General features: G+C 41.0%; 2 protein-coding genes across 7 annotated transcripts in view; one reads left to right on the top strand and one right to left on the bottom strand.

The window, feature by feature from the left end:
- igsf8 (immunoglobulin superfamily, member 8) overlaps nt 1-27,155 on the bottom strand; it is a 64,524-nt gene that overhangs the window by 30,044 nt on the left and 7,325 nt on the right. For 4 of the 5 annotated variants that reach the window (XM_049591787.1, XM_049591754.1, XM_049591780.1 and 1 more), the window contains one exon: nt 20,571-20,694. The exons of the other annotated variant lie outside the window; for it this stretch is intronic. The gene's annotated coding sequence lies outside the window, so the exon portion shown is untranslated. The remainder of the gene's footprint in view (nt 1-20,570; nt 20,695-27,155) is intronic. 5 annotated transcript variants of the gene reach the window in all.
- Nucleotides 22,509-25,464, top strand: sp7 (Sp7 transcription factor). Of its 2 annotated transcripts, none has more exons than XM_049591815.1 (2): nt 22,509-22,544; nt 24,112-25,464. In XM_049591815.1, the coding sequence occupies exons 1-2, from the start codon at nt 22,509-22,511 to the stop codon at nt 25,462-25,464; spliced, it is 1,389 nt and encodes a 462-aa protein (XP_049447772.1). The 2 variants fall into 2 exon arrangements, with proteins under 2 accessions (XP_049447772.1, XP_049447779.1); XM_049591822.1 differs by having other exon boundaries at nt 22,509-22,529.

The raw sequence follows: 27,155 nt of genomic DNA on the forward strand, positions 1-27,155 counted from the left end.
GGAAGGAGGAGAAAAAGGAAAGGGGGGGGGGGTGTCGCATGATCTTGCCGCTGGAGGGATGCTGGAGCTGGGGGGAGGTGAGGAAGAAGAGGAGGAGGAGGAAGGGAGGGAGAGGGGGCTCATTAACCAGTGCGAGATTGGAGCCTCAGTGGCTTGCTCGCATTCAACCACACTCGGCCTTTGATGAGGGCTGGATCCTCAAGCTCAATCAGTCCCACATGAGTCCAACTGAGAGGGAGAGGGAGACAGAGAGGCCAGGAAGACTGGGGGAGAGAAAGAGACAGAGGGGGTGGCAGGGATGGAGAGACTGAAGGAGAGATGGAAGACAGGAAAGGAGTAAAGAGACAGGAAATGGTAGATGGTATAGAACAGGAGGAGCTGAGGGGGAGTGACAGCCCAGAGGGAAGAAAAGAGCAATAAAGGAAGTGAACGTCAGGATATGGCTAAACGGGTGCTCACAAAGAGCCACAGAGAACTGGTTTTGGGACTTTTCCTTTTGAAAAACAAACTACTGTCCAGAATGAAATTGTTTTTATAATACAAAAATATTTTAGTGGATACATGAGTCATTGTGAGGGAGGCTTCATGAAGGGAAAACACAGAGAAGTTTGTGACTGTGCATATATTTGCATCACCCAGAACGGCATTACTGTGGACTGGATGTTTGCACATCTCTGTGTGTCTTTTCCTGTGACTTAAATGCAACACAACCCTAACTCTTTCATTTGATTAAATCTGTGTATAGAAAACTCTTTGAGTCTGGTCTCTGCATGTGTGTTCTTGCATAACTGTGCGGCATGTAGGCATACTGTCTCGTTGCATTTAATGTGTGTATTCACATGCAGAAATATATGAATGTAGCCAAGACAGCTTAGTGCATTGCAACTTAAGCAACACAGTGGGCAAAGCAACAAAAAATGTAGAAAATATTTTCAAACACATATGCTGCATTTACAAAAAAATGCTGCATTTACATAAAACACAAGCTTATGGAGAAACACATTCCCCAGTTTGACAACATACACTGTACAAGGCTTAAAGACACATGCCACATATACACTGCAATCATGCACATAAATGAGAACAGGGGACCAAAAAGCTGATTAGTGAAAGGTAGATGCTAAGTGTATGGCCAATATCTCAACAAGTCCTCCACACTAAACAACAGAATACACTGTTTGTCTATGTCCTCTAAAATGACCAAGCAATGATGCAATACAGTTATAACAATTTTCTCAAGTAGGGGGTAGTGTAACAAACTACACTTTCATTTTCGTAATTTTCACTCATGCATGTCACCAAGCAACAAGCTAGCTCCGAAAATGTAAATGCTTACATTCAGCAGCTGGAAATATTCCCAATACATTGGTTTTGGCAAGAAAAAAGATGACAAGAACACTGTTGTCAAATTAAATTGTGCTCAGGTAGTGAGACTCTAGCACTGAAAAATAACCAACCTTAAATCTCCCAAAACACCTACTACCACAGGACAACAATGTGAAGCTCATGGTAATACACCCCATCAAAGGTGAGCCCTCTGGATGATTGTGTAGCCCCACAACAGTTAAACAACCAAAAGGATTGTGGACAGCAGGCCAAAAGCAACAAAGCGCCAATGAAGCTTGTGGCTGTTTATGTGACACATTAAAATGTGCCATCCCCACAACTGATTTTCCATCTTTGATTGGGAAAATACCGGTCATAGGGAACAGAAGACCATCATTTGCAACAAGAAAAGGAACACACACTGATGGAAGCTGAAAATATTTAAAAAGATAGACCATGTCAGTCATCATCAGTTTGAGCCGGGTGTGCCTTTTATTTAGCCTGCAACTTACGGATTCAAAAGCTGCAGAAATAAAAAGATAGCCTTAGCCAGTTACCTTGACATTCACACAGAGGCGGACATGCAAAGTCTCAATTTTGAGGAGGGAGGACACAATTATCAATTTTGTGGGGAGTAACAGAAAGGTAATATTATGAGTAGTGTGACAGTTTACTGTTGGCAGAGAGTAATAAGTAAAGTAATAACAACTTTTCAAAAGTGTAATGAGCAGTGAGTAATAAATTGCATTTTTGGGTAACAAGCCCAACACTGAGAGGGACACACAGATGTGTTTTCTGTTCCCATAACGGCAGGACAACATACTTTGCCTGCGCCTTATGTTACAATGCAAAATCTGTTTTATGATGTGACAACACAGTTGGTGAGGTTAAAATGACTTGGTTAGATTTATGGAAAGATCATGGTTTAGGTTAAAATAAGCACTATTGGTTGGAAACAGGAAGTGAACAGCAGTCTCCCATATTAAAGAGCAATGATGTTTTTTAACCCATCCATCCACCCTCATCTCCCTCCTACGTGGACTTTGAACCACTATAATAAGCCCATTGTATCCTTTTCTCCCATCATTATTACTACAGTCTCCTCCATCAGCTTAAGACCATGTGATATGGTTAAAAAAATTAGTAAGTGGACCCTGAGGCGGGATTGTTTGTCAAACCGCTGTTGTTTTGTAAGAATTGCAGTGTTGCCCATGTTTTCGGGGGGGCTTGTAACATTTATTTGTTTCAATGTGTTGTCAAAATGGATGGGTGTTTGTAGGCCACTGTACATGAGGTGTGCTCTTAAGAAGGAGAAAAAGACTCTGTGTGTGTGTGTGTGTGTGTGTGTGTGTGACTGATTGTGTGACTGGCGTGTGGCATGGCGTCACTGCCGTGGATGAATGTGGCAGCATTTAGTGGTTCTCCTGAAGCTCAGGTCTCTCTCTCTTTTCCTTTCTCCTTTGCTCTCTCAACACCACATCAGCACCAGAGGGCCGCAGGATCATTACCCAATTACCGTGTCTCTACCAGAGGCAGGATTTAACTTACCGCCCCATCTGCCTCCCTTTCTTAACTCCTTTCTTATATACAGCGTTCTGCAGGAACCAATTAATCGCAGCAGCCATGAGGGTCACAATTAGTAAGCGTTTAGCTAAATCAAAACATGTCCCTTTTGCTGATCCACTGTTAGTTAGCTGCGCTGCCAGTGGATGTAAACATTGACTTACCTAATGAAAGGCTGGCTGAATTATATTGTCTTGTTGAGAAAAACTGGGATAATAAAATCAACAAGCTCATCCCGAGTGGTACACAATCTGTTTTATATGATGTCCTGCTCCTGTAAAGACAGAGAGGAGGGATGTAATTGCATCCACAGTATAAAACTGGATGATGCTATCTGGATGATAACCTAAAGGCTGGATGTAACTCTATACTCTCCAGTTGAATCCCCTCTACCACTTGGCAGACGTATAGAACTGAGGTTACTTTATTGGTTTCCCTAATTGGTGCCAGTTTCCATTTTCATTTCCAAAAATTACAGTGGCGTAGCGTTCTGTTCATTCTGCGTGCATCCATGCTGTGTGTGTGTGTGCTAGAGAGAGAAATAAAGAGAGGGGGGGTTGAAAAAGAAAAACAGAGATAGAGCTGAGAGACACTGTGCCGTGCTGCATGTGTAAACGTATGCAGTAACTCCGCGATGACTGTTTGTGCTTTGTTCTGTTTATGTGTGTATAATGAGTCATCAGTGATTGGCCAAGTTGATGTGGTCAGTGATGGAGGCAGAGGGAACACTTTACAGTAAGTACATCAATGGAAAAAAAAGAACCTCTCTTGGAGGGGGGGAGGGCCTAGCACAAGAGCACATCATTCGTCCAATTGTAGGAGTAAATTACACAAAAATACACAAAACTCACCACAGCTGAGCACAAAAAGCCACCGTGACGGAGGAGCAGAAAAAAAAGAATACTTTAGATTTGGATAAACACACGTGCAGGGGCTGCAGGAAAAGTAAACAAGGCAAAGAAATTTTTGGCTACAGCGAATGCATCGGTGGAGACAGTGAAGTTGAGAAGGAGGTAAAGCTGCAATAAACTGTACTGTGTCATCCACAAGGTCACAGAATCAGAATGTGATCTGGCTTGGAGGAGCGTGTAAATGCTGTTTGCTATACAAACATTAGCTCATCATGTGATATACTACCCTAAAAGTCCAGTGTGTAAGATTTACGGGGATTTAGTGGCATCTAGCGGTGAGGACTGTAGATTGCAACCAGCTGAAACTTGTCCTGGTTAGAATTCCTTCAGTGTTCATTGTTCAGGAGGTTTTTATCAGGAGCTGAATTATCTACAGAGGTCTCTTCCTCTCTGAAACAAACGGACCAGATGATTAAGACCAGTAAAAGCACTGAATAAAGCAGTTTCATATTATAAATCAGTATTTCCCTGATACCATTTGGCATCTAGGCCATTAGCCTAGCTCCTGCTTATGTATGCTCACTAGTGATACATGGGCTGACCCCACAGCCTGCGGGTCGCCCAGATGGTTTGGTTAAATTTGTTAGAAACTATTACACGTTTCTGGAGGGCGGGACATAAAGTGACAAAGCAGCGTCCTAAGTAACTTAATAACTTTCAGAAACACTGTGCAATAACCCAAATTCCAACCTCTGTTGCCGTCTCTCTCTATTGCCTCTCTCACACAGCAAACAGTTTTATCATCATGCAATAAAAATATTTCCCTCTGCAAATAGGTAGGCCTAACAGTGGACAAATGCCTCTCTGTCCACACTGACTCAGTTAAATCTGCACTTCTGTAACGTCATATAATCAGATGTGCGCTTGAGATAATACTTAAGATGTAACCACTTAAGACATGGGTGAGTACTTGCCATCTTCCTACCTTTGTAGGCTACTCTTTTTTTCTTTCTTTTTTTTTTTTTAAAGATTATTTTTGTGGGCTTTTTGCCTTTAATGACAGGACAGAGTGTGAAATGGGGAGACAGAGAGAGAGTGGGGAATGACATGCAGCAAAGGGCTGAGAGCCGGATTTGAGCCCACAGCTGCTGCAGCGAGGCAATGCCTCTGTACGTGGGGCGCCGGCACTATTCACTACGCTACCGACGCCCCTGTAGGCTACTCTTTAAACAGAAAACACACATTTTATATTGTGATATTCACTGGATATGACAGAAAATGTGGTTAACAGCAAGTAGGTTATTACCAGAAACTTTCAGCTCCGGTTTGCAGGTTCATAGTTTGGGTTCGGGTCATTGATTAACGCATATGTTTTTGGGTTGGGCGGGGAGGACTGGTTCAAATAATGGGGCAGGTTGGTACAGGCTTTAAAAAACCCTGACCCGCGCATCACTGGTAATCACATTTTTTCTCTTATAACTTCAGATCCAGGTGTTCAGGAGATTTTTATGAGGAGCCGAATTGTCCCCAGAGGTCACTTCCTCTCCAAAACAAATGGTTGATGGTGGTTGATGGTTTAAATCGGTGAAAACACTGAGGGACTGTTAACTGTAGTGGCCGACGTGAAAAAATAAATGGCCCTACCTAGAGCCAGTGTTTGTTTTGTCTGTTATGGGCTACTGTAGAAACATGGTGGTGCAACAGGGCAAACTCCATCAATGAGGACCTGCTCCCTGTGTAGATATACGCTCATGCTAAGATAACAAAAACACAACGATTCTTATTTTCAGGTGCTTATACACTATAGAAAACACACATACTATATTACATTCCATTTATGCCAATATATCCCAAAAATCCTACACACTGAACCTTTAACCCTGACTGTAATCAAATGTCTTCAGGTTTCACTCTCTCTCTCCCTCTCACACACACACACACACACACACACACACACACACACACTGGGAGGGGCCAATCAGGGAGGATACACTGCCCTACTGCTACACCCACTGTGACCCATTATTCAGCAGCTCTTCCCCGTAAATGTGATAATTATATGCTTGCCCATTCACAGAACAGCACAAATATACAAACCATGCTGCTTCTGTTTATTCTCCCCCTAATTCCTCTTTTATTTCCCCCAACACTTAGTTAATCCATTATAAACCAACACTGTTACACTAAGCTGTTTCCTATGTGTTCTATTATATGGTGGCTTGTGAGTGGTAACATGTATTTTTTTACTTCAAAAAGCTAAAGACAGGAAAATAAAGAATACGTAGCTATTAAGAAATGTGAATTTTAACAAAAATATACTTAGTTTGGGTATATGTGCATTTGTTTTTGCATGCTATCCAATGTGTGTGTTCAACAGCATGCTTGTGTGAGTGTGTAGGTGCATCCATGTGTGTCTCAACGCGCGTGTGTTTGTGCGTGTCTGTGCTGGCAGGCCAGAGCGCCATTGTGCAGCGGTGACCGCAGGGCCTCCTTCTCCCCCAACCCGCCACAACAAAGAGCAATTAAACGCCGCTGCCTTGCCAGCTGAGGAGCCCGACCGCCAGCCACACTTCCACAAACAGGCAGATCTGTTTAAAACCAAAGGGGAGAAGCAATAAAAGCCAACCTACCGAGAGCAACCCCCTCCGATTCCCTTCCGCTGATTCAAACCAGAAGGTGACTGGCTGGCTTCACCCTATCACTCACTATCACCGTTCAGGCGGCATTACCATCACATGTGCAGTTTTACTTGCAAAACTCAACCCTGCGCGATGATGTATTACACATGGTTGGTGCATATCGGCCGACCGTACAGGCCCGGGCGTTAAGAATCAACACATCAGAGGAATGCTGCATGCCAAAGCTTCATTGAAAACTTCAGCTTCCCTTGTATTACAGGGCTTTAAGATGTGAAAAATGAGCTCAGATGGACAGTGTTCTTCAGGGGTTTGTTGCTGTATGTTTCTTTCAATGACAGGCTGCTCCTCTACAGGATGCGTACATGGAATTGCACTGTGTTTGTTTGACCTGCCAAAGATCCTTTTGGGGATTAAAGCCTTTTCTTCACCACATTAAAACAGTGGAAATGGTAGCACATAGCGTACCAGCTCGTTTCATTCTCTCATTTTTTGGCGTCAGTCTTTGCCAGGCACCTACTTCTGACTTCACATACTGTCTGTGTTTGTTTTTACTTCAATTGTTGCATTGGTGGAAGTAGTGCTCATATATTGTTGCTAAAAGTAGCGACACCACAGTATAAAAATACGCAAGTTCTGCTCTCAGATTTTAACTCAAAAAGTATAATCAGCAAATGCAGTGTTAATAAAAAAAGTGTTTCTTTTGAATTATTATTATTGCTACATTCATATTTAAACTGTTCTTTTTTTCTGTTTGGTTTTTTTGACAGTGTTTGACCTATTTTATTTTTTGCTTGGTAGTCTAATACAGTGGTTCTCAACCTTTTTCTTGCCAAGGACCCCTAAATGATTCCCATTTGATACAATTTCATTTCAGGGACCTCCATCTGAAAAGATTTTTGTTGTTAGATATGATTAAGACCAGAATAGTCAACTCAACTAGATTAGGATATATAAGTGGAGAAAATGAAACCTATGATTAGAAAAGTTGATTGTGTAGGTCTTACTCACACTGGGCTCTCATCTAGTGAATTAAATAGTGAAATTAAACTATTCCCTTTTTTTTGGAGACCCCCTGGAACTTGCTCCAGGACCCCTGGTTGAGAACTACTGGTTTAATCTACTGAAATGCATCATATTTTACAGACTCATCAAAGGTTTTGTATGTCAGGTTTTAATCTTTAAATAACTGGTGACTGTAGCTGTCAAAACAAACGTAATATATTTCCCTCAGAACAATGATGGAGAATAAAATGCAAATACAGAGTTAAGTACAAGTGCCTTAAAATGATACTTACTACAGTACATGAGTCAGTGTACTTAGTTAAATTGCACCATAATGCAACTTTACAAACAAATGGCATCAAAAGTTTCACAACATTGAGCCAAAGCTTTGAAAAAGTTTTGTTAAGTAAGTTAGAACAACATATACATGGAGAGACCTGGCTGTGTTTGTCAGGTTTTCGTAAGTATGAACTGTTTCTTTTTTTTCGCACATTTTTTGTTGTTGTCTTATTTCTCTGTGACCCCAGCAGAGGGCAGGAGCACATGAACCTGCCATGAAGCAGCTGTGCAGCCTGTCCTGGCCTAGCCCAGCCCACCCTAGCCCGGCTCGGCCTGGGTTCAGCGTGGGCCGCATCGCGGTGTCTCTGGTCAGGCAGCCTGGAGCCCTTGGGCGCTGGCAAGGGGTGCGGGCGTCCGGGAGGGGCCCCCTCAAAAGCCATCTACGAGGGGCCACACCCACACGGCCATTACGGTGGAGGCTGTTCTGGGCTTCTCCCGAGGCCGCCCGCCTGCCATTTTTAGAGCAGCAACAGAGTAGACCACATGCTGTGGCTTCAGGCAAGTGGGGGGAAGGAAGGTTTCTTCTTTATTTTCAGTCAAAGCGCCATGGGCTTTGGGAGAATTTCTACATTTGCACTCCAGCAGACTGAATCAGGGTGGAGAAATTGTTCATCTCTTGGATTGAATTTCCCATCTTGCTTCCTGATTAAACTTTTGTCCCAACTTTTGTTCAACAGCAACACTTTTTATCCAATAGAAGTCAACCTGCACATTCCAGTACCTTTAATCCGTCTGTTTTTAGTCGTGTGGTTTGGTCTCCTAATCAGGGAAGAACAAATGAACTGAAACTATTAAACTTATTTCCAAGACCTTGTGAAATATGTGAAGTTTGGTAGATTCAGTCCTGCACAGTCTCAGTGTTTTTCAGGAGAGTGTGTGGGTGAAGCGTTGGGTGGTCTAAAAGGAGAGAAGACTTGAGCTTCCTCTTGCACACATATGGTGCGGCTTGGCCTTTTTGTTTTGATTTTAGGGGTTTTAGGTTATAAGTAATAAAGTCCCCTTTAGGTACACCGTGCTTATTTTACCTACCTATAATGTCATTCTATTTCTGTGTTGCACACCCTGCACACTCCTCTCACCATTTCTATGAATCCTTACAGTCTTTTTCCAGCTCCAGCCGGCTGCACACTCAAACTCTAAACCTTTTGCATCTATCAAGCAACAGTTTTGACAGTTCTGAATCCTGCTTTAATCCACAAAGCCTCTATTTCTAACCCCATTCTGATCCCCATCTCTCTTCTTGATCAGTATCACCAGGAAGTCCCCACATCAGTCTACTCTCCAGAGGAGGAAACACAAGTCAAGAACACTTCACTTCTATTCCACACAATCACTCAATAGACGGGGACATCTGATACTCTTGGTCACCAGTCAGAACATAGAGACGAACGCACTCTCTTGACCCACTTGAAGATATTATCCCTCTCCTGCAGCTCAATATGTCTCTCATAAATAAACAGCCCTCCAGACCACATCGTTATGGCACTAAGACATCAAATGTAAAGCTCTGAACGATCCTCTGTTGGGACTAAAAGACATAGAAAGATGGAGGCTTTGTCTTGTGAGTGGCAGACCACGGATCTCATGAGGGAGGAAAAAAATTGTATACTGAAAAAAACACAGTTAAAGTGCCACAGGCCTTCACTGTGTGCTTGTTTGCATTTTGTAAAAAAAAAAAAATTATGTTAAGTCTGTTAAAGTAAAAGTGGTGGAAGAAATATTCAGATTCTTTACTTAAGTAGAAGTACGAATACAACAATTTAAAAATACTGCATTACAAGTAAAAGACTTGATAAATGAATGAGGTAGAAAATAAAAAACAAAGTTCTAAATGAATATTTAGCCTTTTTTTTCTTTAACTCTTGTTTTTTGTGAATAAATGAAACCATCTGACAAGTTAAGAGGGGAAACGTCTCTTTGTCAACAGACTTCTGAAACATGAGAAAAGGCCCAAACTTTTTTATAAGTGGTCACAAGCCAAAAAGGATAGAGGCCCCTGATTTAATCTGCAACAGGCATTTTATTTTAAATTCTGACATTTTTTTTATGTAAAATGTGAATCTGAAAAAAAGATAGTAACTGCAGCTGTCAGATGATTGTTTGAGTAGTAACAAGAACAATACAACCTCTGAAATGCCATGAAGTAAAAGTATGAGGTGGCATAAAATGTAAATACTCAAGTAAGGTTAAAGTTATTATACTTGAGCAAATAAGTACAAGTTATTATTCTATATAAAGATATAATATGAAACTTTTCTGAATTAAAATGTCTAAAAACGACTAGACAAATGATATGTTTTGTTGAGTTGTGCACTTAGATTATGTTTCCAACACAGTTCAAACCCAGAGAAATCTGTCATTTAATTAAGGATATGGTCCATGGTGTCATATCTCCCTTTTGTTGTCTGCCAGAAGCTGTCATGAGCTGACTTTTCATCCGGTTTTAAGCCACGTTAGGATACACTTTTTATATATTGTTTGTTTTTAACAAAATGTTTTAACCAGATAAGGATTTTCACCATTGGCCTCTGGATCTCAAGTTATCAGAGGAACAAGCTGAACAAATGTTAGCAGCAGCTCAGCTCCAGCCCTGCAGTGCCGAATGGTGTTGCTTTATTCAGTGTTTTTACTTGTTTAAATCACCAGTTCTGTTTGTTTCAGAGAGGAAGAGACCTCTGAGGATAATTCAGCTGCCGGTAAAACCATACTGAACATCTGGATCTTAAGTTATCAGAGAAAAAGGTGAGCACATATTAGCAGGTGCTGGGCTAGCAGCGCCTCCACGACAAGCCGAACTTAAGTATTTAAGTTATATTAAAGTTTTTCTATTAGATTATCTGTTGATATCACTATGGTAAACCTTTCACTTTTTTTTTTACATAAAACTAAGGAAAATGTCATGTCAGAAGGTTTAAAGCTGAAAAAAAAATCATCAATAGAAAAAAAACCCTCTCCAATAGTGAGGAGGTTTTACCAAATACAGAGCAAATAGAGTAAAATTCTAGTTATTTCAGTGAAATAAGCACATCCAAGAGAGGAGTTCATTAAATCGAGGAAGTTAGGCGGAAGTTATTTCCAGGGCAAGGAGACCAGAGATGACTGCTGGTGGCACACACGCGACACATGGAACAGATCACACGACGCATGGAGTCGGATTTGCCCGTACGAAATAAAGTAACCCAAAAAAGAAAACCTCAATTTACTCCCTTTAAAAAACCCTCCCCTCATTTTGGCAGGGCTCCACCAAAGAGTAATGAGCTCCCACCCAAACCTCAGCACCAGCTGCTGTCAGGGTCTGGGGGCACTGACTAAATATGTATAAACCAGCAGGGGGAGAGGGGAAGGTGGTGGGCTGCCCTGTGGGGTGCAGCTCTGCACCTTCTGACACAGCAGAGTTAAAAGAAATTAATATAAGTTAACATGTAAATGCAAAGACAAGCTAATTGATCAGAATGATCACTGCAAGGAAACAGGCTTATTGATAACTCAGATGATATGCTTGGGAGCATGTGCTGTATATTAACATGGACTTAAACTCACACATAGAAGTTATTTCTGCCCCCCCTAGACTCAACCACACATGGCTTAATCAAATAAAGTAAGTATTTATGTGGTTTCTTATGTGACTCTGTTCGTGGCCCACCATGCTGAAGAATTTTTACAGGGCTTTGTGATGATTTTTTTTTTTTTTTTTATCTTAATTGTCCTACATTGGTTACAAACAAGTCAGAGGTCAATATGATCATGTATCAAGTCAAGTGTCTTCTGACCATGTCTGAGAGCAAATTCTTTATAGCAGTTCCAAACCACCACACTTTAAAGTGGGATGAAAAGTCTGCTGAAATAATCATACAACCGGGAATAAGATCACACACACTTGGAAGGTGTTTTCACAAAGGCATTCATGGTATTGCACTTATTTGTACACACGAAAAGTGGCAGAAGTTGCAGGAAGAATAAAAAGAAAAAAGAAAATCAGTTTGAGAGAGGACTGTAAATTCTACCTACTTCTTAACTTCAGCACACTCAGCCAACTGAATGAAGTCGTTAGCCTTGTTCAACACAGTCAGTTTCGTAGAAGGAAGGGGTTTTACATATGTTTGCATATAAAGCCCTGGTTTAAAGGTATACTAAAATTATGGTAAGACGGAGTGTTGTGCTGCCTCTGTATACCCAGGTGTAGACTATTAAGTGTTGCCAATATTATGAGATCTTTTTGTTTTGTTTTCTTGCCTTGCCTTGTTTACTTGCCTTTTACTTGAGACAATTTAAAGGCCCCTTTCACAAATGCACTGCAAACCTGACATTATCTAGATGTTACTCAGGGGCGTTATTTGTGAGAACACAAAATCGAACGTTAAATGGCCTTTACCTTCCCAGCTTGCTAGTACAAAGTTCTTGTAATGCCCGATTGAGCCCATGTGTTGATAAAGCAGGTAGTTGTCCGATAACTTCACAGTGAGCAAATGGGTGTGTTAATGACATTCCTAACGTGAGGCTCATGTGCAACTGGAAGAAAACAAACATCTGACGGTGAAGATGAAGGGTCATTAATGAAGACAGCAACAAAAATGTCTCAATGGAGACATGTTGAGATTCGGGAACTTATCTCAACTTATCAACTCTCAACTTATCAGTTAGAGACTCTGTTCTTTATGTCCAAATTACAAACCTACGTAATTTCGTGACTGCAGTATAATCCACGTCATGTCCTGCCTTCTGCATGCTCTACCCAGACGCCAACCTCACATAAACCTAACAGAATATTTACAGTAATTGAGAACGCTTCCGAAACTCTCCTGTTGTGTGCTACATGTGCGACAGAATTCAAAGAAGAAAGAGGCTTTTGTCACATAGTACTGACTGAGTAACACTGTTTAAGATTGTAATGCTGTCATTTATATGACTGGCAGTGAGTTTTGAACGTATCAAAACTGAGTAGGTGCAACAAGGCGAGAGCCTTTGTACATGTCTGACTTTACAATGTGAACATGTGGCTATTTCCTGCAGGCTGTACATAACAATACAGATGAACTTGTGAAAGTATCAGTAGAAAAGAATCATTTGTATTTGTCCAAAACAAACTAAATACTTGAAGTCTGTGAGGGTGAGTCAAGTCATGAGTCTTCAAAGGAAAATTGCAAGTAAATGCCAACCACAACAATGCCACATTATTTGAACATTTTCCTTTCAAAGTGGGGTTCCAGTAATAGTAACCTTTCCCAAACTGAGAATAGCAATGCACAGGTCATATTAATAAATATTTTGTTTTTGATTTCCTCTAAGTATCAAGTCAAATTAAAAGGGGATTTATACTTGTGCGGCAAAGGTAACGTTACAAAATTCAGCTCCATTACAGCTCACAAGGTTCATTGACAAAACTGTCTAAACACGTTTTCCAAACAAATACAACATGTTAACATTATTAGCACAAGCCTATTGCATTTTACATTGTATAAATTAGCCTAGCGACAAGCAGAGATTTCCAAGGCTTAAAGACTTAAAAGGCTATTTACAATTTATTGTTTCTTGTCTGTGAAATGAAAGTTAATAAAAGCTTCATTTCCTTTGAGCGAAATGGTTTCAGCTTACAAAAACAGACAGGAGGTCTTCTTCGCTGCAACGTGTAGTTACATTTCAGGCTCGGCGCGGGCTCTACGTCCACGCAGAGCCTACGCTGTAGATATGGCGCCGATTCAACGCAGAAGTATATAATTCCACCTTAGTCCTCAGGAAGTCAAATCTGAATTAAGTCAGAGTTTGAGTATCATGTGTACAGCACTGTCATTTACAACTAAAGTTTATTCCAACATAAAAACAAACATTTTTTTCACAAATTAACGACAAAATCAGTTTAAAAGAAATCCTAGTGTGCATAGTCTTTATATAATATAAAGAACCAACCACATGGCCAGTTGTGACACACTGCATGTATGTTGGTCTCCGGACAACCTGTAGTGTCCAGTGAAAAGCGTAGTACTCCTCAAAGTCCCTTTCATTTCACAAAGTAAGTATAAAGAGATATTGAAAGAGACTGTCATTGCACCATCCTGAGCAATTGCATGCACGACGCCTGTTGGGGTCATTAGGTGGCCGCAGGTCTCCTCGACAGACAGGGAGATTACAGGCCAGATGTCAGTTTGTATACAGCAAGAAGGCGGTGGACTGGGATTTGTTTGGGAGTAGATGGACTTCTGTGTTTCTAGAGCTGATACTTGCATGTAATACCCTGCACTGCAACATTTATGATTCCAAAGTGGGATAATAACTCTGTCATTCTGCGAACAGTAAAAAAATTCTTCATAGGGGGAAAAAAATTAATGTCTCCCCAGTGCCATGTGGGATTATTTCTGACATGTGTGGTCACTGAGACATCACAGCGAGACGGGAATGAACTCTGCTGGGGGGGTGGGGGATGTCAGACTGAAATTATGTTGCTCTTTAGAAACAATATTCAAAGTACTAAGCAGCAGGAAACATTTAGCTTCTTTTTCTATTTGCATTTATATGGAGAAAGGATTACTTTCTCCTCGTTGCTACATGTGATTACCACCATGTCTGGTGACTGAATATGTTCTGTCCACTGGTTGAAATGCAGCCTGTTGGTGGTTGAATTACTCAAAACCACCAACATGCCCCAAAGCAGAGACAGACCACTCGAGCCGGGCAGGTCATTTTATTAAAAGCATGTTGTCGCTTTTCATGTCTGACTCAAAAAGGCATAAGTGACTAACTTGTGATGCCGTAATCAGCAGCATCAGCGGCAGCGCAAATGAACATGATATTCACTGGTGCGTTGTATAACCCACCACCCTCTCTCCTTCTCCCAGTCTGTCTGTCTATACGTCTCCCTCTTTCTCTCTTCTCCCCCACTTCTCTCGCTCTCTCATTTTCCGTTGACAAGCTCTCTGAATCTTTGACCACACAGCCTGGAAAAATAGCACGGAGTCATGCTGCAAGGCAAGTCTATCCCTGACCCTGATTCCCTCTCACCACATTTCCATCAGCAGCGAAGTAAAACACATCTAATCATTTCAATTTTCCCCCTCCGTCGCAGTATTATTAACATTGTTAATTTTCTGAGGGTTGCAGCCCAGAGGGGAATGTCAAGGGAAATGCATTATGGCGAGATATTCCATTGATCCACCATTATACACACTTACTTGGTTGCCGTAATGGCCTAATGATACCAAGAGGCCAATTTAATACCAATGTAGAAAACAGAAGGCCATTAACCCCCAAAAGAAGGATACATTAAAAGCAGAGCATGTGATGTCGATGTATAGACATGGCCTTACATCTGAGGAGTCCCACTGCTTTGTTTCATGCTTGTTTGTGCTGCTGCTGAGCTTTCGTGTTACCACCAAGACAAACTATCTGGCAAACCTTTCACTACTATTTCAAGAAAGATGCCTGCTGGATGAACTTGCTCGTACTAGAGTATACAAAATGGAGCGACTGGCAGTGTAGTACTGCATGCCTGCAGTGCTGGAGAGACTACTTTAAATTCCTACTCAACATAATAGAAGATCTAAAACATTCTCTGAATATATTTTGTAATAAAATTTACTGAGACTTACTGTAAGTGAAGACACCATGACTTCGAAAGCTCAAAGGTACAATGTGTACGATATGGTCAGAACTTTAGTTTAAATTATTCAAACTGTGAACTAACATTATCAACAGAAAGTAAAGAAGTAACAGTTTTGATGTTATGTCAAAAACGCCTCTGTGTTGTCTTGCAGAAATGTTAACAGAAATGACCACGCTAACCAGCTAGCCCGGACCCATTCTCGGAATCCATCGGCTGTATTCGGCGTCTGACTTCCGGCAGACAGCGATACAGCCTCTGGGGGCAGACCCCCGATTTTTTGGCATTCAGGTTTGATTTGGGCAGAGGAGGCGAATTTCCGTTTCCGACTTCCGTTTATATATAAGTAAATATGCTGAACAATTGCGATGGATTCAGAGTTTGCAGTGACGGCAATTATGTTCCGCCTCGTTAGTTCACCGCACAGACCGTTTAACCTGGCAACAACTGCAGCCGGCTCAAATGTGATTGGTCAATAATCACGCAGACGACAAACAGCCTAGCACTGGAAACCAGGGCTTTTCCGCTCTTCTTCCGGGGGCAAGACAAGGCTATTCAAGAAAAGGCTGAGACACAGGGCCAAACATGGGGGGATTGCACATGTGCAGTAAAATCTGGTCTGCACTTCCTCAAAGGCTCAGTAGATGGCGTGAGACCACGGAATAAGGGGGATGTGCATGCATGTCATTTTCACAGCTTATTACTGGACTGTCACTGGTGGCCTGCGTTGTGGGTGAGAATGACAGAGATGCAATTCTGACAACTTCAGGCAGCCGCCGTCCAAAAGTCCAAGCAGACCGCACCAAGCGCACTCCTTGATCGCCTGAGCGGATCCTGCGCTTTTTATCTAGCGCCCCTGCTGTCACCCTCCAGCATCGCAGCTCAAGTTAAACTGCACATGTGCAATCCCCCCATGTTTGACCCCGTGTCTCAGCCTTCTCTTGAAAAGCCTTGAGGCAAGATCTCCGGGGTTTGCCTACAGACTCTACATTCACTGAATGTAGAGTCTGTATATAGAGACTAGCCCCGCTTTGTAATGCTTTGTAATACCACTTGCTTTGTAATACCACTTGCGCCTCAAGAGGGCGAGAGTGAGTTGTCTGTCCTCAGTCCAGCATGAGAGGATAAAAAAGTAGAGCTGCCTTGAGCCCCTGGTTAATGGCAAAGTAACAACAAAGGCAACATTTACACTGATACATTTTTGCTTTAAAACACCTAACTTTTTGAAACACAAATGATGGCTAAAGCTCTTGGCAAGTGACCTTTATCACATTTCCAACCCAAGCTTCCGGCTAGAAATCATTTTTGGCGGCAAAGAGAATAAGTCATATAAAAAGAAGCAAAACAAATGTTAACACCAAGGTGGCTTTCCTCACTGGAGACAGCTCTTGGCAAGTAAGTCTGGTAAGTCACATCTAAGTGCAACTAATGACAACACAAACTGTATTGAAAAACATTCGAAATGACGTCGATATTTGGTTTTGATGTGGCTGTTTTCTTGTTACTACGGTCTTGCAATAACTGAGCAACGCAAGCTATAATTATATCATCTTTAAATTTCTGTTATTTCTTTTTATTTTATCTTTGTTGCTTTAATTCTTTGAATTTGTATTTATTTATATTGACATTTTGTCTTGCGCTTTGCATTTATTTTCTTCTTGTTTTAACTTATCCTAGCTTTAGCTTTGTCTCACTTATGTTTTGGTTGGACTGTTTAGCTCTCTGTTACCATATTGCCTTCTGGGTATCATGTTTCTAAGTTTGCTTTGTTTGTCAAAGCACTTTGTAAACTCTGTTTTTAACGGTGCTTTAAGAATAAAGGTATCAGTATTATTATAACCTAAACTATTAGCTGATGCCACAGATAGCAGTGTTATTTTGATTGGCTGTTAGATTTTCAGCAGTTTGGTTGGATAATTCATATTCTTGCCCTGCTATTTGTATTTTGCTTATTTTAAATCACTGTAAATTTAGATTGTATGGACCTAGTAGTAGATCGGTGAATTGCCGCCCCTTATTTCTTTGGAGGCTTTGCCAGGCATTACACATGGAGTGGATAGAGTTCACACTAGATTGTTTTATGTGGGAAAATCTGATTGTTTTTTTTTTGTTGTTTTTTTTTAAAGAGAGAAACAAAGTCAAGTGAGATTATTTGTCTCTTGTCCTCTGGCTGACTTTTGAATGTAAGCTGCCTCACAGTTGCCCAGTTTCTCAGGCTGTCAACACTGTCTTGTGCAAGAGATGTGATTTCAACAGTTATTAAATATGCTTAAGTAAAAACATTCAAAAAGCACTACACACAAAGCCATTTACAACAACGGACAGGACTTGATATTTGAAATGTTCAGATAACGTCTCTAATGTAATGTCTGAGTTTTGACACCGATGCTAAAAATATGCTTTTTCATAGACCTTTATTTGAAGATTATAAACATGTTTTTCAACTTACATTTAACAGAAAACTAAAAACTTAGACGCATCAGTGTCTCAACATAAAGCAGCCATACAAGAGCTTAATTTAATACAGTCTAAAATTAGCAAAATTATGGTTACATCAGGAAATGTCTGATCAAAGAACAACTAAACAAGACCAAGCATTCATCACTGGGGCTGGTACCAGACAGTTTTCAATACAGGCTGCTACAGAAAACATTTCGTTCAGTACTTAGAAGATAAAAAAGTCAGAGGAGTGTATGTAATTAGGCATTTCCCATTGCATGCTTTATCACCTCTGTCTTCTTATTCCCTTTCACACACTTAAATGTTTGGCACACAACGCCACTTAACATTTCACCAACGAGTTTTCCTTCCCTATGTTGACAAGAGTATAAGCTGAACTCTGCCGAGACAAGGAGTGGACTCATGCAATCTCCTCTGTGGGCAAATAAACTCACTGCCATCACTTCAATCAAACTTGTTACTGGGAGTGGTTTCATTTTCTATAGAGCTTAGCAACCAGAGGAAGAATCACTGCCAGCGTGAAACGGCTCAACCAGAAGGTTTGCACGGAAAAGTTGACCACTGGTGAACATGATGGAGACAGACGATGTTGGAGACAGTCCTTATTGCTTCCTGCTTTTTAACCAAAGTGAAACATTTTCTGAAAACAAACAAAACAAGGCTACAAAGTGTGCCAGTAATGCCAAAGCTTTGAAAATACATCATAATTTATCTTCAAAAAACAAAATAAAACACAACAAACTGTGTCTGCTATTGATGGTTATGAAAAATTGTGACAATCTGGTGTATAGCACGCAGCCTGAACACACAATACAATACAGTCATTGTGAGTAATGAAATGTCATCTTGTTGTACATGCACAGCTACATTATATGCCTGTATAGAACTAATCAAGTACGTATTGTCTTAAGATTTGCTTTTTCAAATTGCCAAGGTTTGTGCTACTGAATCCAGGCTTTTGAAGAAGCTGTAGCCAAGGTTCAAACAATCCCATATCAGGAGAAAATGCCGTTTTATATGATATGGAGAATCTGACAAGGTAAAACAAGGTAATGCAGTATGGAGAAGGAAGGAAGATGCAAATACTTTTGAAATTGGTACTATAACAGCAGGGACAACACAGGAGAAGGGCTGTGGCATTTGCATTTGCACAAGAAGTAAAAAACCTATCACTACTAGAATGCACTGCACCACACTGGACCAATAAACGCTGCTGCTCATGGTTAACGTAATGCGAGCATGGCCATTTTTTCCACAGGAAACAATATGGCAGCCGGCTGGCAACAACAACAGGCAACATAGTAACAGAGTTTTGGTTCATATTTGATCAGCGCTGCCTAGTTTTACCACTTGATCTCAGTTTTTCAGCCTCAATTTTCAACAATACAGGAAACGGTATGGCCCCCACTTCATGTTCATAACTTCTCGTATTACAGCCAAACAGTACTCTAAAATATGTTTCTGGGGACATTTTAGGTGAGAAATAGGTGATATAGTACCAGAATTCTGGTTTATATTTGATCAGCACTGCCTAGTTTTACAGTTTAATCTGAGTTTGAGAAAGGGAGGGAGACAGTAGAGCAGCTGTCACTCTTGATTCGCTTCTCTACTCTTTGTGTTCATGGTGGCGGACGTATCAAAATGCCTTCGTACAATCTGTAGCTCAAGCAACAGCCCTTAAGCCAGCGAAAATCCACCGGATGACACGGAATCTGGTGGATTTGAGCTAAAAGATTAGCAGGGAGATCTGGGCACTAGTAAGATGGAGGGGAGTTTACCACAGTTCATTTACACACACTACCCATATTATAATACAAAGTTAGTTGGAAATTGGCAAAGTATCACTTTAAGAACACTCATCAACTACCAAACACACTTTTACAAGTCAAAAACTAAGTACTTAGACGCAGTTCAGAGATCTAAGGAGTTGACTGGGGTCTATACCCAGAATCCTCTTTGGGCAACTCTCCGCATGGTAAGTAAAATGTGCATGTTTGCTGAAGTTAAATGTATGTCATCAATCGCCTATTTGGATCAAAGTCAACTACTTGCGTGCCACTTGTTGCACTCATACAAGCTCGAGCTAATGAGCTAGCAACACTACAAAAACCTGCAACTACTAATGCAACTGATAGCTGTCATATGGACAATAACTATCCATACGAAACGTATAATCAGTCCCTGGGGAACATAATCGTGCCCACCCAACGCCCCGAGGTTCATCAAGCCTGCAGTGCCTACTGTACCTACCCAAAAATCCAAACCACACAGAGTAGAAAATAGTAAATACAGCAGAGAAAGCTTTTTGAAGAGGCTGTTAAGAGCTTAACGAATTCTCTAATTATAGATCTCACTTGCTCTCTTTTGAAGAGAACTGTAAATGGGAACACGCCAAAGTTTTAGATTACGACAAGTCTTATAAAAATGAGGAAAAGCGGTCTGTTGCAGACCACTTTTGTGGCAGTTTAGGAGCTTTATACCTCCCCTCTCATTTCACTTAAATGTAAAACATAAAGCATTAATGAACGCTAAGAAGAAAAGGAACACTTCACTTAAACATTTACACCAGTAACGCACCATGTGTCAAATGAGAGGGGAGGGAAATACCGTACCTAAGAAAGTGTGAAAAGACTACCACATTTAGCACATATAGATAGATAGATAGATAGATAGATAGATAGATAGACAGCCCTCAGTTTGAGGTGAGGTTAATAAGTTTATATGATTGCGAGCACAATCCCGTAGGAGTGTGTGACAGTGTAAGCTGCTACATGTAGCGGCCTTTGTTCTTCTACTCACACCCCTTCTGGAATAAGAAAATAAAGGGATGAAGGTCAGTTGGAGAGCAGACTGCCAAATATAGCCGCTGTGTTCATGTGAGGGCCAGACTCTCCAGAACGACAAGCCCAGCTCTGACCATGCCCTGTAATTGAGGAGAAAATAAGGACAGAAATTATATGTTTATTTTTGACAACAATTTTAATCTTCTGTGCTCTCCTTCAGAAAACGAGACGCCCACAAAAAGGCGCTGAGAATCTGTCTCACCCGAGACTGAAAGTTGAGTTTCTTAGTTTTTTCAACCAATAAATGAAATTCTAAAATGCATTTAACCTAATGAACCGGACAGACAAAATATAATCCACCTCCTGAAACGTATCTTCGCTTTGTAGCTTAATAAACAAGATTATTTTAAACTTGTGGAATAAAAGCAGATTCTTTTTACTAAATACAGATTTATTTTCAAATTGGTATTTTTGAAATAAAATTTTCTCTCACAAGATGATGTTTTTTCTTCTCTGTATGTTCATTGTGACACTGGTGTTACACTGTATGGGAACAAAGTAGAATTAATGCATTTTAAGGCCAGATTTTTAAATGTAACTTACATATACGTGTTTCTTTCTACTATGATGTGTATGAATATGTAAATTTATGGAATATAAAATTGTGTTAGAAAAGGGAAGAGAGATAAACTTTGGTGGGTTTGTGTGAATATTTTGTATTTAAATATATATTTAAATAATATAAATATATTTTTAAGAACCTAAAGTTTTATAATCAATCACTGAGAGTTATGACTTTTATCATGATTTTAAAATGGTTTACATTTAGTTTAACTGGCAAGAGACCACTGCCACTGGCTCACATGGAGTCTGGGGACAAAATGTATTTTAAATTGTCAGCAAAATAAAGCCAATGCCTATTTTCATATTTTCCTCTGAAAGACTTGTATCCCATTCTCAAAAATCAATAATGACAGAAAGTTATTTGGACAATTCTGAAATACCACTTTGCAACCAGTTTTGGCAAGACTTTATATATTTTACATTTTCAAACTTTTTGTGAGCTTTCCTCTCTCATTTCTCCTTCTTTTCATCAGACGTCTTACTATAGGAAACAATCCTTGCCAGTCTTTTCCACCGTCCTAAATTCCCCGTTTGGATTCATTTTATTTGATGTGATAATCTCTTCTTTATTTTATTTAATGACTTGATCCTTTCCTGCTTCGCTTGTCTCTGTAGTTCAGTCTCTTTAACCATCACAGTTAATGTCTAAAAAGGCAGTTAACTGCATTTAAGAATATTGGAAACAGAGAGAGGGTTGAAACCAGAATAATAAAATCTCGGATGGAAACCACAGACTCAGTCAGCTTAATTTTTTTTTATTTATGTGGTGCAGGCCGAGGCTACATGTTCTTTTGTTATTCTTCCTCTCTCCAGAGGACAGAGCTTTAGTTGGTGTTTCACTCCTTATTTACAGTGCTCCTATAGTAATGTGTCTAACAGCATGAACACATTTTACAGCGTGTCTAAATCTGTTATCCGGCAAGATAATTCTCCGTGAGATGATGTTAAACTGTAGTCTTTCCCCTCAGACTCCACTGGACTAATCCCAGTGGAAAAAATAATGCCAGTGAAACTGAAATAATGTCCACATGGTGATTGATGAGTAACCCATTCATGCATTTATCTTGAAAAATGATTCGACACTCTCCGTTTGGGGAGGTGGGATGTCATCTTCCTATCCACCAATCTCCATCCAGTTCCCTCCATCTCTGAGCTTTTATTGCCTCTTAGCGAGTCTTCAAAGGGCCCATAGCCTGTAATTAGGGGGCGGGCTCCCCGTGCCTCAAAACACTTCCCCGCGTGAGTGCCCAACTTCTTCCAAACTGTCCCGGGACTCCGAGCTGCGCTTCTCCCGCTCCCCTCAGCTTCCTAAGGATTTTGTTTCTCAGGGATGGCCGCATCTATTCTGGAGGTAGGGAATGTGATTGTAAGTAGATTTTTCTTCTCCTTTTTTTCTTTAACACAAACTCAACTTTTATGATGTGCATGTTGTTGTATTTCCAGCTAGAATTTATATTGAAGTTGAAGTGAGGCAGCCTACATCCCAGTTTGGTTTAAAGGTATCTGACTACTGATGAATAATATAAGACTGATTATAAATCTGTGACGTAACAGGATCATGAAAATCAGAATGTGCATTAATAAAGAAAGATCTTGATTTGAAGCAACTTAAGGGTGAGCTGCTGACAGAGTTTGGCTCAGTACCATGAAACTTTACAACTCACAGTTTAACCTCTGTTTTTCTCTGAATAAGCTTAGTATTTACATTTCCTCTAGGCATAGGAATAAATTCTATATCTGAGAGAGAGTCATAAAGATTGTTTAAGTACAAGATATCTCACATGGCCATGAGAAGCTGTGCAGTTGTTCGAAGGCGCAAGAAATGAAGAGCAGCAGAGATTGTAGGAGCTGTAAAAGAACTAAAAGTCTGTGATGAAACCTGAAAACTGGTCTGACCCCGGGGCTTGTTGGAAGAGAAACAGATAACCACTAATCACCTCTGAATGGAGAGTTAGTCTGAATGGAAAGACCACGATTCATGTCTTAGATATATGATAATCTTCTGTTCACACGTATTCAAAGTTACAGGCTAAGACTGGACTGAAACTTTACAACATATTTAATCCCCACAGAATTACCACAGTATACCACAACAGGTAACATACAGTTTAGAGTGCAATAATATTAGTGTGGGAATTTTGTAATTTTCATTTGTTATATCCACGTGTACAGTGTGTGGTAGCAAAGTCAGACACGGCGGCTCTGATATTTTTTGCTATGGTGTTTAGTTACCTGCCACATGAAAAGGCATAACACTAGAAAAAGAGGTATCACATATATTTTTTATGTAAAGTGAAAATATTTTGGGAGTAAGTTTTAGTCAGATATAATCCAAATGTGAAAAATATTTTGAAGATTCTGCATGTTCACATGAAATGTCACAAACTTATAATCAATATGACAATAAGAGATAATGGTACATACAAATTTGTAAGAAAATGAAATGGAAGAATGGTGAGACTATGTCACACAATGTACCATTCACTTGTCTTTGACCCCTTAAGAAAATAAACAGTTTTGACAAGACATACGGATCTGCTTTGAATGAGACACAGTTACTGCTAATAGTACAGCGCCTACACATGTTTACACTACATATGTTTATGTATGTTGGAGACCGTGTAGACAGGTGGAAAAAGTTAAAAGAAAACATGAATGCAAAATTAAGAATAGCATGTAGAGAGTGGTTTAAGTGAAACAAAAGACTGAGGGAATTCCTCCTTTGCTGAGCAGAGCAGAACCTTCACAAGCGTAAACATTCGCTGCTTCAAATTGCCCTGACCACTTTGAAAACGGAGAGAGCAGGAAAAGCCAGCGGTGGCAGTCTGACATAAGTTTTTTATTAGAGTTGACACTGACAGCAGCGGCAGCAGCAAGAAGCCATTTCCTGCAGACAGACAGTCTCATTTTCTCCCTTGTCTCCTCCTCCCCAGGAAGACGCACGCTATGGCTCCAGTCCTCTGGCTATGTTAACTGCTACCTGTAACAAGTTTGGCAGCACAAGCCCCGTCAGGGATTCGGCTACACCCGGTAAGACCGGCAGTGCTACTCCAGTAAAGAAGCCCTACATCATGACCTCTGACCTTCAGACAGCTAAGAACGGACGGACCGCAGACGGCAGTGGCCTGGCGGACTCCTACACTGGCTCCTTCACCACAGCTGGAGGAGGAGGAGGAGGTGGCGGGCTGCTTACCCCCACTGGAAGCCCCCCTCCTTCAGCCGGAGGCTACACTACAGAATATAACCCCTTCTCCCACTCTTTCCAAACCTCCATCTCCCAGGACCCGTCTCTTTTAGTGTCTAAGGCCCACGCTACAGCCGACTGCCTCACCAGCGTCTATACCTCGCTGGATATGACACACCCCTATGGCTCCTGGTATAAAGCCGGTATCCACCCTGGCATTACTGCTGCTCCCGCGAATGCCACGTCCTCCTGGTGGGATGTCCACCCTAACTCCAACTGGCTGTCATCAACTCAGCCTCAGACGGACGGAGGTCTCCAGGCCTCCCTGCAGCCTGTGGCACCCCAGGCCTCCCTTAGCCCACAGCTGCCCAGTTACAGCACCGACTTTACACCACTCAACCCAGCTCCTTACCCCTCTGTGGGACTGGGCTCCTCCTCACACCTCCTCCAGCCCTCTCAACACATGCTGCCCCAGGACATGTACAAGCCCAAGCCTGTGCAAAGTGCAGGGCTGATTGAGAGCCCCATGGGCCTAAAGCCTGCTAGGGGATCAGGGGGCTACAGCGGAGGAGGTGCACCCACCAGGTCCTCATGTGACTGCCCCAACTGCCAGGAGCTGGAGAGGCTGGGGGCCTCGGCTGCATCCCTGAGGAAGAAGCCCGTTCACAGCTGCCACATCCCAGGCTGTGGGAAGGTCTATGGCAAGGCCTCCCACCTCAAAGCCCACCTGCGCTGGCACACTGGTGAGCGGCCCTTTGTTTGCAACTGGCTGTTCTGTGGGAAGCGTTTCACCCGCTCGGACGAACTGGAGAGGCACGTGCGCACCCACACGCGGGAGAAGAAGTTCACCTGCCTACTGTGCAACAAGCGTTTCACACGCAGCGACCACCTCTCCAAGCACCAGAAGACCCACGCAGATTCTGCAATGCAGGGGAAAGCTGTAGCTGTGGAGGGAGAGACAGATCCTCGGAGTGAGGAGACCACAGAGCTCAACGCCAGCGCTGTCCCCAACAATCCTGTTGCTGACCAAATCACCAATGGAGATGAGAAGACTGGCACACCTAATGGAGTGGAGAACAGCAGTGGACTGTTGGAGATCTGACTTTGTTAAGACTTGTATCCAGTGCTATTGTGAGACGTGGTTCGTTAGATTTTTATGGTGGAAAAAATTCACCTTTTAAGTAAGAAAAGACAGTATTTTGTTTCAAGACATACAAAGGATATCAGACTATGTTTGAAAAGACTTGATATGATAAATGACTGAGCATGTTGCAGGTAGCAATCACTTCATTATCTGTGGACCACACACACGCCAATAAAAGGAAACTAAAGCCTGCAAACACACACACAAATGCACAAATGTACGGAGGCAGACAGAAACGCACACATAAATATGAGCAACCGAGCCATGATGTACATGGAAACAAATATAACACGCGCATGTGCACGTACACGAGCACAGAAATAACTGTGAGGAAATGTGCAAGCATATAGAATTCATACATACACGCACACACACTCACACAAGTAAACACACTCATGCACACATTTTCTGCCTTTCAAATGAGACAAACCACTGGGGAAATTTAATCTGCGAAAGCAGAAGGAAAAGAGCTCTGAAGCCGCAAAAGGAAAGTAGTTTTAGAAGGAGACTTATGGTTAGGATGGTGGAGTTGATGGAGCATTGCATGCCTAAAGAAAAATCTGATTTACAGCTGTACTTTGATACTTATTCATTATTCTTGAAACAATCAATGGACAGTCTTACTTACTGCTTCGTATTGCCAAAGATGTCTTGATGTAAAGAGTTTTGCATTTTACTTTTGTTTGCTGTTTGCTTCTTATATGTCTAATTTAATTTCATATTTACATAAATAATCTAATTTATGTCTTAAATTATACACATGGAAGATAATCTTGCACCCTGCAGGAAATATAATGCCTGAATAAATGCAAGATGGTTGAAGCTGGCCAAAATGAAAAGAAAATGCATTAAATTAAGACTTTTTTTTCTCTTATTTATTAGTTATAAGGTGGAGTTTGGGGCTGTGTTTTTAAAGATTTATTTATAGATCCTGAAGTTAGATGTGCGTGTAAACTATTTCAGTATACTCTTTTAATTGTGAAGTCTTCCACACCTGGCAAAGTTATGATTAATAAGGGCTTCTCCTTGTTTGTACATACTATATATTTACAACAATATATAGATATTGTTAGGTGTGTTATTTTTGTACTTTTTTATGTATTTTCTATATTTTGTGTAACTTTCCAAGACAAAAAAGATCTCTAAGTTGCATCAGTATAAAGTTAAACATAAGAGCTTAATTTGTTGTCCATAATTTTGCTCGTTGTAGAATTGAACTACCACTGTTTGCTGATTTGTGAAAGTAGTGTATAAGGTACTGTAAATACTGATAAAGCATTAAACCTCGTAAGGGTAAACCTGTTGTAAAAGTTGTGGTGTGAAATCATGACAATGTTGGTGCTTTCAAAAGTAAAGAAATTTCAAAAGGATTTTTTTCACTGGTGTTATTTGTATGTAAAGGTGTTTTAAAATGCAAAAAAAGAAAGGAGTTGTTCCTTGAGCATGAAGCTCTCTCCTCCACACCTCATCCCCTCCTCTCCTCACACACTGTCATTCTTTTCATATCTTACTGTATTTCCATCTCACCATGGCCAACCAAATACTTTCATTATCTTTTGCAGCACAAACAAAGCCGTCCACTGAAGTGAAGTCTTAACTCCACACAATGACCCCCTTTCAGAGAGCCACTGTAGTTACACTCAAGACAA

This window comes from Epinephelus fuscoguttatus, linkage group LG1 (genome assembly GCF_011397635.1).
Source record: "Epinephelus fuscoguttatus linkage group LG1, E.fuscoguttatus.final_Chr_v1".
Taxonomy (NCBI): Eukaryota; Metazoa; Chordata; class Actinopteri; order Perciformes; family Serranidae; genus Epinephelus; species Epinephelus fuscoguttatus.